Source organism: Myotis yumanensis, unplaced genomic scaffold, assembly GCF_028538775.1.
Source record: "Myotis yumanensis isolate MYYU_CA2020_CCGP unplaced genomic scaffold, mMyoYum1.0.hap1 SCAF_9, whole genome shotgun sequence".
Lineage (NCBI taxonomy): Eukaryota > Metazoa > Chordata > Mammalia > Chiroptera > Vespertilionidae > Myotis > Myotis yumanensis.
Window position 1 is genome coordinate 11,722,495 of NW_027223760.1, and position 14,530 is coordinate 11,737,024.

At 39.4% G+C, this 14,530-nt stretch overlaps 1 protein-coding gene across 1 annotated transcript; it reads left to right on the top strand.

The window, feature by feature from the left end:
* Positions 1–1,425: 1,425 nt before the first annotated feature.
* LOC139016773 (leucine-rich repeat-containing protein 37B-like) lies at positions 1,426–14,278 on the top strand. The gene is made up of 9 exons (XM_070424993.1): positions 1,426–1,491; positions 2,117–2,191; positions 5,140–5,255; positions 7,056–7,187; positions 7,443–7,570; positions 12,505–12,542; positions 13,852–13,894; positions 13,976–14,085; positions 14,197–14,278. The coding sequence occupies exons 1-9, from the start codon at positions 1,442–1,444 to the stop codon at positions 14,276–14,278; spliced, it is 774 nt and encodes a 257-aa protein (XP_070281094.1). The 5' UTR covers positions 1,426–1,441.
* The last annotated feature ends 252 nt before the right edge of the window (positions 14,279–14,530 follow it).

Sequence of the window (14,530 nt, forward strand, 5' to 3'; positions counted from 1 at the left end):
GTGTAAAAACTTCATACAGTGATTGGTTGGCTGGGTATAAGCTCAGTTTTTTTTTCTTCTTTAAATGAGGAAACTAAGGTACAAAGTGTCCAAGAGACTTGTTTAACTGACATATGCCATGCTCTGCTTTCCCAGGACTGACTTTTGGCATGGGCTTCTTTGTTTGCAAGAATTGAGGGGGGTGGGTGGTAATACTGAATTGAGAGGAAAATTTATTTCAGCACTGGGAATAAAAGTTTGGGTCAATTAAGAAATTTATTTATTTGATTGATATGTAATCAAAATATTATTTATTTTTTAAACAAGCATCCATTAAATTCCTAGTAAATGTCAGGCACTAATAGTCAAGAAATTGACAAGTAAATAGGTGATTACATACATTGTAAGAAAGCCTGTGATGCAAGAATACACATGGGAGTACGTGATAGGAGCATGGCTTTCACCAGTTCCCCTTACATCTATCCCATTTGTGGCTCCAAAAGCAAGGAATTAGGTCTGTTTTTCTATTTAACTTGATGGTTTACACTGGATTTTAAAAAATTTCTGGAGATGATAGAAAAGCACCTTGAATTATGAGGACATTGGAAATGGTATTTCCTTGCCCTGGCCGGCTTTGCTCAGTGGATAGAGCACCGGCCTGGGGACTGAAGGGTCCCAGTTTAAATACTGGCCAATGGCACATGCCTGGGTTGCAGGCTTGATCTCCAGTAGGCGGTGTGCAGGAGGCAGCATATCAATGATTCTCTCATCATTGATGTTTCTATCTCTCTCTCTCTCCCTTCCTCTCTGAAATGAATAAAGAAATATTGAAAAAAAGAAAAAAGAAATGGATTTTCTGTAGAGCAGGAGCTTCCTCTCAGCATAGTTAATAATGGGGTTTTCAATCTGAAAGGTTCTTCAGTATATTTTTCTTTGCTATCCACTTCTTTCTTCTTCTTTTTTATTTTTTACTTTCTCTTCTGCACTTTATCATTCAGAGACTTGGGTAGTTCCCCAATTAAGAATCCTTTGTAGCCCTGGCCTGTGTTATACAGTGGTTGGAGAATTGGCCCATACAACAAGGGATTCTGGGTTCAATACCTGGTCAAGGGCACATAGCTGAGTTGTAGGTTCTATTTCTGGCCCTCATTGGGTCATGTGGTGGAGGCAACCAACCCATGTGTCTCTCTCATATCGATGTGCTGTTGTTGTTCATTTGTCTCTCTCTCTCACTCTCTCTAAATAAAGAAGTGGAAAAAATATCTTCAGGTGAGATTAACAACAACAAAAGAGAATGCTTTACAGATTCTAAGGGTGATTTCTGGGAATAGACGAAAAATGATTTTTTTAACCTTCACGTTTAGAACCAACAAAATGAATATAAACTTTCATAGCAGTTATTAAAAATGCAGACAATTTTAATTCTATTGCATTTTCCAGAATTCTACATGAAAATCCTCTGATGACTGTTCAAGATCCATATCTTTTTAATTTGCCAGCATTGAAATATTTGTAAGTATTGCAACAATTTCATGGCTCATGAGATGATTTCTGTTCTTTCTTTTGTCAAAGAAGAACAATTTTGCATTTTGACAAAAAAACTCATAATTTAAATTTTAACGGGGTTATTCTCAAAAATGATTTATTGGCACAGAAAAGTGATAAAAAATGTACAAGGGCAAGACAGCCAGCAGAGAAAGGGAGCAGTGTTGAAAAACACATTTGGACATGAAACATGTAGATGCATGGAGAAATACCATGGATCTCAAGAAGAAAAAAGGAATAAGTTATACATTCTGTGCTTTTTTAAAAAAGTGATCAAATAGTGGTTGGAACAGAGAATGAGAAGTAGGATGATGGTAACACAAAAACAAAATAACACATTGTACTGTTCACCAAAGTCATTAGTTTGATGATGAAAATACATTAATCTGATGATGCAATACATTTAAATTTCTTCAAGAAGAGCTCTCTAAAATGATTATGTATGGAAAATAAACTAAAGCACCTTGAATTATGGAGCTGGCTTGACAGAGAAGCCAGAATTTAGGTCAACAGATGTTGTTAAGTGTCTTTTTCAAGAATAAAATTTTTGTCTTTGGGTTCATATCATGCATGTTTGGTCCTTCTCCTTCAGAGACATGGGAAGAACACAAGTGACATTGACAACACTTGATAACATTCTCATGACAGCTCCTGAATTAGAAAAACTGTAAGTTGATTTTTCTTTTTGTTTTTTAAATATATTTTATTGATTTTTTACAGAGAGGAAGGGAGAGAGAGATAGAGAGTTAGAAACATCGATGAGAGAGAAACATCGATCAGCTGCCTCCTGCACATCCCCTACCGGGGATGTGCCCTCAGCTCAGGTACATGCCCTTGACCGGAATCGAACCTGGGACCTTTCAGTCCGCAGGCTCCATCCACTGAGCCAAAGAGGTTTCGGCAAGTTGATTTTTCTTATATTTATTTTCACTTGGTTCTTATGGTTTGCTTTTTTATTTTCTTAAGTCGGGTTTATTTAAGTATAATTTGTATTTAATACAATTCTCTCTTTTAAAGCGTACAGTTTAGTGAGTTCTGATAAATGTGCAGTCTTGATAAATGTAGCACCATCACATTAGAGATCCAGAACACTTTTATCATCCCCACAGGGCCCCTCATATTTCTTCTTTTTTTAAATGTATTTCTTTATTGATTTCAGAGAGGAAGGGAGAAGGAGAGAGAGATAGAAACATCAATGATGAGAGAGAATCATTGATTGGCTGCCTCCTGCACACCCCTTACTGGGGAATGAGCCCGCAACCCTGACATGTGCCCTTGGCCGGAATCGAACCTGGGATCCTTCAGTCCACAGGCTGATGCTCTATCCACTGAGCCAAGCTGGCTAGGGTCCCCTCATATTTCTCTGCAGTCAGTTCCTCCTCCCACCTCAAGCCCCTGTCAAGTACAGGTCTGATTTTTTTATTGTTGTAGTCCTGCCTTTTACAGAGTGTCTAATAAATGAAATCATGTAGAGCAAGTGTGTCAAACTCAAATAATCCAAATAAATGAGGCACGTGGCCGTGGGCTGTGAGTTTGACATGCTGTATGTAGTGTAGCTTTTTGTGTGTGGCTTCTTTCATGTAGCATGATCCTTTTGAGATCCATCTTAGTTGTTGCATCTATCAGTAGTACATTTCTTTTTTTATTGCTGCATAGTATTCCAATTGTGTGTATATACTAGTTTGTTTCTGTAGTAATCGGGTAATGGATATTTGAGCTGTTTCTAGTTTTTTGGCTATTATGAATAGAGATGCAAAAAATACTCACATGCAGGTCTTTGTGTGAACATACGTTTTCATTGCTTTGGAGTAAGATACCTAAGGGTGGGGTTGCTGCATTATATGCTGAGTGCATATCTAACTAGTAAAGAAACTGCCTAACTGTGTTCTAACGTGGTTGTTCCATCTCGCCTTCCCGCCAGCAGTAGATGAGAGTTGCAATTGCTCCACAGTTTCACCTGACCTTTATATTTCTGTTTGATTTTTTAAAGTAGCCTTTCTAGTAGGAATGCATTTGTATTGCAGTGTGATTCTAACTTGCATTTTCTAATAGCTGATGTGTGGAATGTCTATGTGAAAATACATTTTTCAATGGAGTGTCTGTTCAAATCCATTTTAATTTGATATTTATCTTATCATTAAGTGTTAAGAGTGTTTTATATCAAGTCCTTTCTGTAAGATATGTGTTTACTAAATATCTTTTCCAAGGTTGTGCCTTCTACTAAACTTATCACTGAAGACCAGAAGTTTTTAAAAAATATATATTTTTATTTATTTTAGAGAGGGAGAGGCAGAGGGAGGGGAGAGAGAGAGAGAGAGAGAGAGAGAGAGAGAGAGAGAGAAACCTCAATGATGAGAGAATCATTGATCAGCTGCTTCCTGCATGTAACCTAGTGGGGATTGAGCCTGCATCCAGGCCTGTGCCCTGACCCGGAATCCAACTGTGACCTCTTGGTTCATACGTCAATTCTCAGTCTCTAAACTACACCGGCAGGCTGGAGTGTTTTTTTGTGTTTTTTTTTTTTTGTCTTTTTTTAATACTAACCAGGAGATGTTTTTCCTATCGATTTTTAGTGAGGGTGGAAGGGAGGAAGAGAGTGGGATAAAAGGGATAGAGAGAGAGAGAGAGAGAGAGAGAGAGAGAGAGAGATCAATGTGAGGGAGACATATCAATTGTTTGATTGGATGCCTCCTGCACACCACAAAGCCATCATTAAATCAAACTGTCTATAACCTCAAAAAGCTGTATCATGTCCCTTTTATAATTCTTCCTTCCCACTCCTCCTTGCCCTTCCCAATTCCTGTGCAAACACTGATCTGCTTTGTGTTACTATAGGTTAGTTTGCATTTTCTAGAATTTTATATAAATGAAATCGTATAGTATCTACTCTTTTCTAACTGGCCTCCTTTCTTCAGCTGATTATTTTAAGACTAGAGGCTCAGTGCATGAAAATCGTGCAATGGGGGCAGGGGGGCGGGGGAGTATCTCTCAGCCCAGATCTTGGTGGATGCCCAGTGACAGCTCCCTATAGGTAGTGGGCCTAAGCTAGCACTTGAACATCCTTAGCATTGCTGTGGAGGCAGGAGTGGCTCCCGCCACCACCACCACCACCACCTCTGTGTTCACCAGCCATGAGCCCAGCTTCTGGCTGAGAGGCATTCTCTCTGTGGGAGTGCACTGATCACCAAGGGGCAGCTCCGGTATTGAGCATCTACCCCCTGGTGGTCAGTGCACATCATAGCAACTGGTCGTTCTGCAGTTTGGTCGATTTGCATATTAGTCTTTTATTATATAGGTTTAGTCTATGTTGTTTTGCCTATCAATAATTCATGTCCTTTTATTGCTGAATAGTATTCCATTAAAAATGGATATATCCGTATTTTTCAACATTGATGGCTATTTGACTTGTGCCAATTTTTGACTATTACCAATAAAGCTATTGTGAATATTTATGTACAAGTCTGTTTATGGAAATATACTTCAATTTCTCTTGATAAGTGCCTGAAAGTGGAATGGCTATGTCATACAGTAGGTGCATGTTTAAGTTTTAAAAAACAACTGTTTTCCAAGTAACTCCTCTGTCACTAATATAATTCTGTATGTTTCCATTTATAGTATCTTACCTAACCATTTGGCCTGCTGCCTCTGCCAATTTAAAAATCATATTGAGGCTGTTGCAAAGACAGTCAAACTGAATTGTGAGATCGAATGTGTGACCGACACACCTTGTGGTGAGTCTCAATTGCCTGATGATAAACTTCTTAATTTTTATTTTGTTTTCATTTTTTATTTGTAATCAATGACGATACATTTGTAGGCAAATAAAGTAACTGTATTATTTTTATTCATTTAATCAGAGTTCAACTCTAACATTTTAAGAACTTCTCTTTGCTAAAAGTCAGATGAAGGGAAGGATATTACCATTAATGGCTACATCGTGTGTGTTGTGCTCTCTGCCGGGTGCTTTGCTTCCAAAAGAGAAATTGTTCATTAGTGTGTCACAGTTTGTAAACTCTTTTGTATGCATTAGGTTTCAATTGCCCTTTGCAGTGTAGACAGATGAAGATACATTTTTATTTTGTTTGTTTTTGCAAGTTTATGAAAAGAGTACAAATGATGCTGTTTTATGTAAGTGTTATTTGGAACCTGAGAGTTTTTGGATCCATCACCAGAAGCTGCTACCCATCCCTTCTATGGCATGGGAGGGCTCTTTCTTTATAGACTGTGCACCTCTGAACTTGCTCTGAAGCACAAGGTGTTCTATCCACCAAACAGTCGTGTGCTTTTAAGTATTTTTCTACACGTTAGGTTTATTGGCAGCTACTTGATAACTTCCCAAATGTGTTTTCATGCCCAGATAGCTTAAATACAAGTTTCTATCAGTGATCTGTGCTACTGATATAGAGTCAGTGTTGCTTATTTTGAAAACAATGTTTTGACCAATGATATTACTCCCTTCTGCCCCAACAGTGGGCAGAACAGGCATTTTCATCTCCTTTTAAGGTGAGTGAAAACAAGACCGGAAAGGGCTGACAGCTGTCACCGCGTGCCCAGGTCTCCAGCTCCCAGTTTGGGGCTCTCCACAAGCCCATGCTCTTTCCCAGGACGTTACCTCCTTCTCTCACCCTTATCACCACCAGCAATACTTTTAATTATTCTGAAAATTCTTGTGTACCAGCTGCACAATGGTGCACTTGACCTTCACACAGTCAGAATCTTTGGATGGTTCCCCAAGTACAGCTGAAAATATAAGAAATGACATGAAATGATAGCAAAGTAGGCATCTGACAAAAGTTATTTTTCCCTTATGTATTTCAGAACCCCAAATATTATTCCATAGATTTATTGAACATTCCACAGTGGTACACAACCTGGCAAGTCTCTTAATGTACATCCTAGATGCCTGCCTATATCTTAAGCACAGAGTGAGGGTAGACTTTTTTTCTTCTGTTTAGAGCCGTCTGTTATGGGGCTGGCATATGTGGAAGCTGGGCCCAAGTGAGGAATCGGTGGGTTAGTGGAGAAGGGTGTGTCCAGATGAGGACGTGTTAGCAGTGGGTGTTAATCGTGGTCATCTGTGATGGTAGCAAGAACACAAGCATTCTGAAGAGCGGAGAGAGGAAGGCTCAGGCCCCCTCTGCATCTGAAGCAGGACAGGATGGGTGCATGAATGTGAGGAGTTCACAGTAGATCTGCAGAGCATCTAACTGAGTGGGTGTTCCAGCCCTGGCTTTCCTCCAGTAACCGGCAGTTGGCCCTTGGGGACCAATGGAATAATCCTAAATATAGTCACCATATGTCATGCTATGGAATGTTCTAAGTAATTAACCACTTTAAAAAAAGAGACAGTTTCTCCTTTTGTTTTGTTGACAATCATAGATGTAAGTTGGGGTTTATATTTCTCTTCTCCAAACGGCACTCAGATACTTGCTGATTCCCTATATATTGGACTTGGATGTATGGCTGTGGACTGACAAATAACTATCCCGTGAGTCCTTCAATATCAAATTCGATTTCTTCTTTTTTGACAGATGAAGAACTCATAATAAAAGGACCGCTAATGAACACATTACAGGCCCGGCAGGACTCCAGCACTGAGCTGACCATTGAGCCAGAGAGGGCATCCTCAGTCAAAAAAGGCGACACTTCCGCATCCATTATGAGTGAGCAGCTAGACTTTAATGATAAAAGTGATGTTAATAGTGCACTAAATTACCAATTGCCTTATTTCTTGGAGGGAAATCTAGAAGATATAGAATCAACTTTATTACCATTCATTAAACTGCCTCTTTCAAATGTACATGATGCAGATATGTCCCTGAATCATTTGAAAAACAACAGATGAAATCCTTCTCTTAAACCTGAACTTAATCATTCAAGTTTCAAAAATTAACCGAGGAAACTCTTTTCTGGAATAGGCCTTCTGATGAGACTGCTCACTGAGCAGCAGGAAGTAAAGATATCCAACGCAGAGTGGAATGAGGAACAATGGAAAGATGAGAGGATGCAAACCCTCGGGAAGCAGGAAGAGAGGGTGTCTAATGAGGTAAGGACAGGTCCTGAAACACCTGACCTGGACTTTTAGTCAGTTTAGGACAGTGATGGAGAACCTATGACACACCTGTCACAGGTGACACACAAACATTTTTTTGGTTGATTTTTCTTTGTTAAATGGCATTTAAATATATAAAATACATATCAAAAATATAAATCTTTGTTTTTCTATGGTTGTAAATATCAAAAAATTTCTATATGTGATATGGCACCAGAGTTAAGTTAGGGTTTTTCAAAATGCTGACTCGCCGAGCTCAAAAGGTTCGCCATCACTGATTTAGGACATGCCATGAAAGTACCCAGGTAGGAAGACCAGGAGCACCTCCTCTCAGTCGTGTCTTGATCATGTGACTTTGGCTTAGACAGTGATCTTCCACTTTGCTCATTTAGAGATTTGTGCCACTGTTCCTAGGGTAGATGAGAAGAGGACCTAAATTCCAAGATAAACAAATTGTACAAGAACATGCTAATGATCAGATTACATAACACATCAGATGTGGTATGTTCTTTAAAAACCTATAAGATTTGGTATATTGCTTAAGAACCATGTGGAAAGGTGGGGTTTTAGAGTAGTAGTTAAGAATAGCTAGCAATTCATTAGAATAGGCTAGAGAATAGTTAGTTTTTATGCTTTCTGTATCTTTGTGGGTTTTTTTTAATGTTGTTGTTGGTGTTCTTATTCTTGTTCTTCTTATTCTCCTCCCCCTCATTCTCCTCCTCCTCCTCACCCTCCACCTCCTCTTCTTCCCCTCCCTTTCCACCTTCCCCTCTTCCTCTCCCTCCTCTTCCTCTTCCTCCTCCTTCTTCTAGCTCAGGCAAGAAGTGCCAAGATATAAGAAGGAAATCATCATTGCATCACCTGTGATTGCAGTAACAACGTTTTATTTTGTAGTTTTCTGTCTCCTTGTGGTAAGACAACAGTTAATTCAGATTTCCAATATCTAGTCCATCTTTGAGGAGGTTCAGAACCCACAACCTGAAAATCAAAGCCACAGTCCTGTCTACTCCTACTTGATGCTCTTCTTTAGTCATGAGCACTGAGATATGCTTTATTCTATTTTTTTTATTACAAATTATATTCTTGGGATGTCTAAAGGAAGCCCACTCCTTGAAATCTCTGAAATGAAATCAAGATAACAAGCCATTAGACCATTTTAAAAATATATATTTTTATTTTATTTTTTTAAAAATATATTTTATTGATTTTTTACAGAGAGGAAGGGAGAGAGATAGAGAGTCAGAAACATCGATGAGAGAGAAACATCGATCAGCTGCCTCCTGCACATTTCCTACTGGGGATGTGCCCGCAACCCAGGTACATGCCCTTGACCGGAATCCAACCTGGGACCTTTCAGTCCGCAGGCCGACGCTCTATCCACTGAGCCAAACCGGTTTCGGCAAAAATATATATTTTTATTGATTTCAGAGAGGATGGGAGAGGGAGAGAGAGATAGAAACATCAATGATGGGCTGCCTCCTGCAAGGCCCTTATTGTGAGCAAGCCCACAACACAGGCATGTGCCCTTTACTGGAATTGAACCTGGGACCTTTCAGTCCACAGGCCAATGGTCTATCAACTGAGCCATACCAGCCACTAGCCTATTTTGAAACTTAAGTTTTATAGGCCTGATTTGATATGATAGCAAAATTTCTTCAACTCAAAATGTACGAGGTTGAGTTGATGTACTCACCTATTACTCTCTTCCTGATTTCTTACTTTGTTGGATAAAATGAGGAGAGATATAGAATCTCCAACCTCATGGAGCTATGTCACCCTAGCAGATGGGACATGGCATAATGATAAAAGTGTGATCTTGTCAATTCTTAAGGTATACTTAGCAGCTTTCTTCTCCAGTGTGTAAGGCATGGTGTTCGTAGGTTCAGTTAAAACACTGCAACCTAAATCCTGCATCAGGCTTCTCTAAAGCATGTCATGTTAGAGTCACCTGTTCCTAGAGCTTGTCTGTGTCCCTTTTGTTCAATTACATAATGGTGTACTTTTCCCTATAGGCAGATTGCTGACATTAAAAGAACGATTTTGTAAGCTGATGATCTTGACTCTACCCCATAAATCCAACATATTTTCTTTACCCTTTCAACAGTCATGACAGCCCTCCATTCCAGCCAAAGGCACCCCACACCATAACCTAGCCACACCAGCCCCATTCCCACTTTTTAAAATGCCTTTGCCCATCTAAAATTCCCTTATTGTGCTCTCCCTGGGGAAGTCTGGTGAATATCTCAAAAGCCAGCTCAGGTTCATCTTTCTTCATGAAGCTTTCCCAGAGTCTTCCAGCCATGCTGTTCCTAGTTTTTTTGTGAGCTGTGTCACTATTTTTCTTTGAGGTGATAGTAAGGCAGTTCCATCCCCTGAGAACTTAAAAATATGGTAAACAATTTTTAATAATGTGCCTCCCCAAGAGAGAAATACCTGGGTGAACACATCATGGAGCAGAGCAGAGATGTGTAAAGACCAAGTGGCTTCAGACCTATATGTCCCTAAGACTTTTGAAATGTCACATTTTAATATTCTAATCTGTGGAAGAAAATGAAAAATGGGAATAGAAAAGCCACCTAATTATTTGAGAGGGAAAATAATAGCAGATTTATATTCTCATCTTAAACAAACATATTTACAAAATGTAAAAACAAATAGAACCTGTATAAGTACTAGAAGAAAACAGAAGCAATATATTTATAATCTGGTGGTGGGAAACAGCTTTTTGAGCCTGATACCACAGGCAGAAACTTTGATAGATTTGACCACCTTGTCTGTGACACCATTAACAAACTTAGCACTGGTTGATGCCAAGCACAGGATGAAGATGTTTCCATATACATGAGCGATTCAATCCCCACAATCCTGTGAGGAAGATAGTACCACCTTCTCCCATAGATGGAGATGGACTTAAGCTCCCAGTGGCAACGGCAAAAGCAGGACCCTGTTCTGCCTGACTGCGAAGTCCGTGCTTCCTACTCCACTGTTCTGTGTCCTTAAAGACAAAAACACCGGGGCCATAGCCGCTGTTTCTCAGTGGTTAGAGCATCAGTGCAAGCACCGAAGGGTCCCAGGTTGATTCCAGGACAAGGGCAGGTACCTGGGTAGCAGGGCACCTGCCATGCAGGAAGCAACCAGTTGATGTGCCTCTGTCACATTCCTATTTCTCTCTCTTCTTTCCCTCCTGCCCCCTCTCTCCCACACTCTCTGAAAAACAATGGAAAAAATATCCTTAGGTGAGGATTAACAACAACAAAAAAGAACACTGGGGAATATTTGAAACATTGAAATTCAGTGAAAGCCACTAAGGATTAAGTTATTTAATGTAAAAAGAGTTCCATAAATCAACAGGAAGAAGACAATCTAGGGTGGAAGAGGGCAAGGGCTGTGATGAGTAGGCTGTGTGTAGACATCTGTCACCATATCTGTCCATCTTCTCTTGGTTTATAGGGTGTGGATTTTATTAGCGAGGTCTTTGTCACCTCACAGTATGAAAGTAGTCTGATATTTTCTTCTAGTCCTTTTTGTAATATTTGTTTTTTTTCTCAAATTAAAAAAAAACTATCATTGGTTTTATTTGCTTTTCTTGTGGTTGACTGTTACTCCCCTACATGAAGATCCAATTGTCTTAAAATGTTTTATTGAAGATCTCATTCTTTCTTCACTGATCTGAAATTTACCTTTCTGTGGACTGTATTCTGTTGACCCAGTTATCTTTGTTTTGTACCAGTAGAACTGTCAGTAGCAGTATCAATATATATATAATGATATAGACATATACATATATCAGTATATATATATATATATATATATATATATATATATTTATATATCTCTATCTATCTATCTATCTATCTATATATGTATATTGCTTTCAGGGAGGAGGGGAGAGGGAAAGAAAGATAGAAACATCAATGATGAGAGAAAAATTGATCATCTGCCTCTTGCACATCCCCTGCTAGGGATCAAGACTGCAACCCGGGACTGTGCCCTTGACCAGAATGGAACCCAGGATGCTTCAGTCTGCAGGCCAATGTTCTATCCACTGAGCCAAACTGGCTACGGCCTGTGTCACTATATAATTCCAGTTCCATTTTAAACTCCTTTTTGGAAGTTAAACGCCTCCTTTTCTTATCTTTTTCATACATTTCATTGCATATTTTCTCTACCAAATGTCAGTTGGTCAGTTTATGTTTAAAAATTATCTTGGAATTTGAATAGGATTACAGTGCATTTGTGGGTTAATTTAAGGAGAATTGGCATCTTTACTACCTTCTAGGAACATGGTACCTCACTTTGTGTATTCTTTCTAAAGTCCTTCAGAAGAGGTTTAATGGGTCTCGCACATTTTTTGTTAAGTTTATTCCATTATACATTTTATTGATATTGTAAATGGACTCTTTCATTTTTTTATTAGTTATTTGTGGTATGTAGGAAAGCTGTTGAGATTTGCATGTCTTGATTTAGCCATCTTACTGACTAAAATTTTAATCTATGCTCTTGGGCTTTTTAGGTTGTGCATTATCTCACGTGCAAATATGTTTTGTCTCTTTCCTTCCAGTACTTCATTTTTCCTATTAAATTAATTAGGACCTCCTCAACAATGATGAATAGTATCAGTAATAACAGGCATCCTACTCTTGTTCTTGACCTAAAACAAACCTGCTGTGTAGGTTTCTGGTAGGCACTTTCATTTTCTTTGCTACTTCTAAGAGTTTTTATCGGGAATTATCTGCTGAATATGATCTGAAACAACCAATAAAATGCATTGCCAGCTGCATGCAAGGTCCTAAGTTAGGACTATGGGAGAGACAAAGGACTAGACAGAGTTTCTGTCCTCAGAAAATTAATCATCTCACTTAAAAGAGAAGGAATAAAGCTTTAGAGGTCATTGTGCTGAATAATCATGACGTTTTCTTCCAAAATAGATTTTTCGGAGGAAGCTAAAGAAAAAGGGAAGCTCAAGGTAAATATGGGTCTGGTGATTTTTAAAGTAGAATTTTTTAAAGAGAGGAACTTCCTCTTTCTGTAAGCGGCCAGGGGTGATCTCGGAAAATGGCCCATTATTCACTTGAGTCAGAAAACCCCACAAAATCACGAAAGTCAAGAGATTTAAACCTTTGTGTTTACTTTAAGGACACTGGTGAAAACTACACAGGTCATCAAGGGTATGCATATCTGAAAACCACCAAGCATCTGAAGTATGTCACCTTATAGGAGCAATGTGTGCCATTCTGTCATTATAGTGGTGGAGTTGGTAGGCGTGCTCCAATGGAGGGGCTGGGTGCAGGATTGGGTGCAGGTTGGTGACCCCAAAGAGTGCTGAATTTTTGCTGCTGTTAACGTAAAAAAACCATTGTAAAGAATTTTTGTGAGTTTATTTGAGCCAAACTGTCAACATATGCTGGGAAGGAGAACCTCTAAGAATTGAGGTAATGCTCCAAAGAATGGTGGGTTACATCTGTATTTATACATTGCAATCAAAGGAAAGGGATGTAGGTGGATTACATGAACTCCATTGGTGATAGATTAAGGAGGTGGGATAAAGCAAAGCAGGAAAACCTCTGGGATAGGAGAAAAGTGAAATGATGGACATGTGCTGCTTTTACATAGATGGATACAGGACAGTTCAACATAATTAACAGTTGACGATTAACTTGATAACATAACAATGAGGGAATGTCTTGGTGCTATTTGTTGCACCCTGAAGGGTCCAGAAAAAAGAGGAATTTACAAGTTACCCAGACATTTCACAGATATGTTATCTTAGAGGCAAGAAGACAAATGGGCTCAGTAAAGATCTAAGTTGATCTTTGTCAGGGAAAATACTGGCCTAGGACATGAGAACCCACTATAACCTGTGTGTAGTTAAATATTGAATTTTCAGACCATCCTTTGTGGTTACTTTAGGTCTCTGAGTCTGCAAGACTGCCATGCAGACCTCCCCTGAGCTTGTCTGGTTAGGTGTGATCCCTTTTGTCCACACTGCACATGCTTAAAAATGCAGTAACACACTGAAAATCCTGCCTATATCCTATGCGAAGCTACATACATAGGTCTCCCAGAGACATTGCAGGGCCATTTTAAACTGTCACAGAGAATTGGAAGCCCAGCATGCAAGGAATCATTTTCCAGGTCCCAGGTGTGTGGTGATTTTGCTCAGGAATATAGACCCAAGTACCCAATTAGTCCGAATAAGACCAGAACTGTATGTGTGAGAGACATGGAGAATGGCATGAATCACTAACTGTTGGTATGTATTTTCCTCCAAGCAGCTTTTTCTCCAGATTGACATCTTCGTCTGACATTGATATAGAGGTAAATTTGAGGAGGACAAAGTACTGTGTCGAGACAAAGCAGGGGAAACGTAGAGTTCATGTCTCCCCATCTTTTTTCTAGCAACATGGATTTTGGAGCAGGCGGTCGTTTAAGCTGAAGCATGTATTTGGCAAGAAGACAAACAAGAAGGGGGAGCAGAAGGCACAGGAGCAGGAACCGTTCTTGAAAACGTAAATAATTGGGAACACTTAGAATTCTTATCTGAAACGAGGAAATAATGAATAGTTTAATTGTATCTTTCAAGAGTCAAAGCCTTGACCTTTGTCTTCTTCTTACTGCAGGGAGTGGAGTAAATTTGCTGATTCCTTAAGGATGGACATGTCCGAGTCTGCTTCTGACACAGGTGGAGAAACTAGCACCTGATAACTTCACAGAGCAAGGCCATCTTCTGCCTAATTAAACATGTTTTGCAAATGTGTCAGTTCATAGCTACCTCTAGCCTTGATGTAAGGAATGAAAGTGTAAATAGTCAAGTATATATGCAAATAAGAAGGGCCATAGGCAAGAAAAGCAGGGCTGAAGCTGGAATCCCTGGGGAAGCCAATACTTCCTCAAGCAGCAGTGTGGTCCAAGGAGGTGAAGAGGTCTTCTCTCCCTTATTTCCCCAATACACTC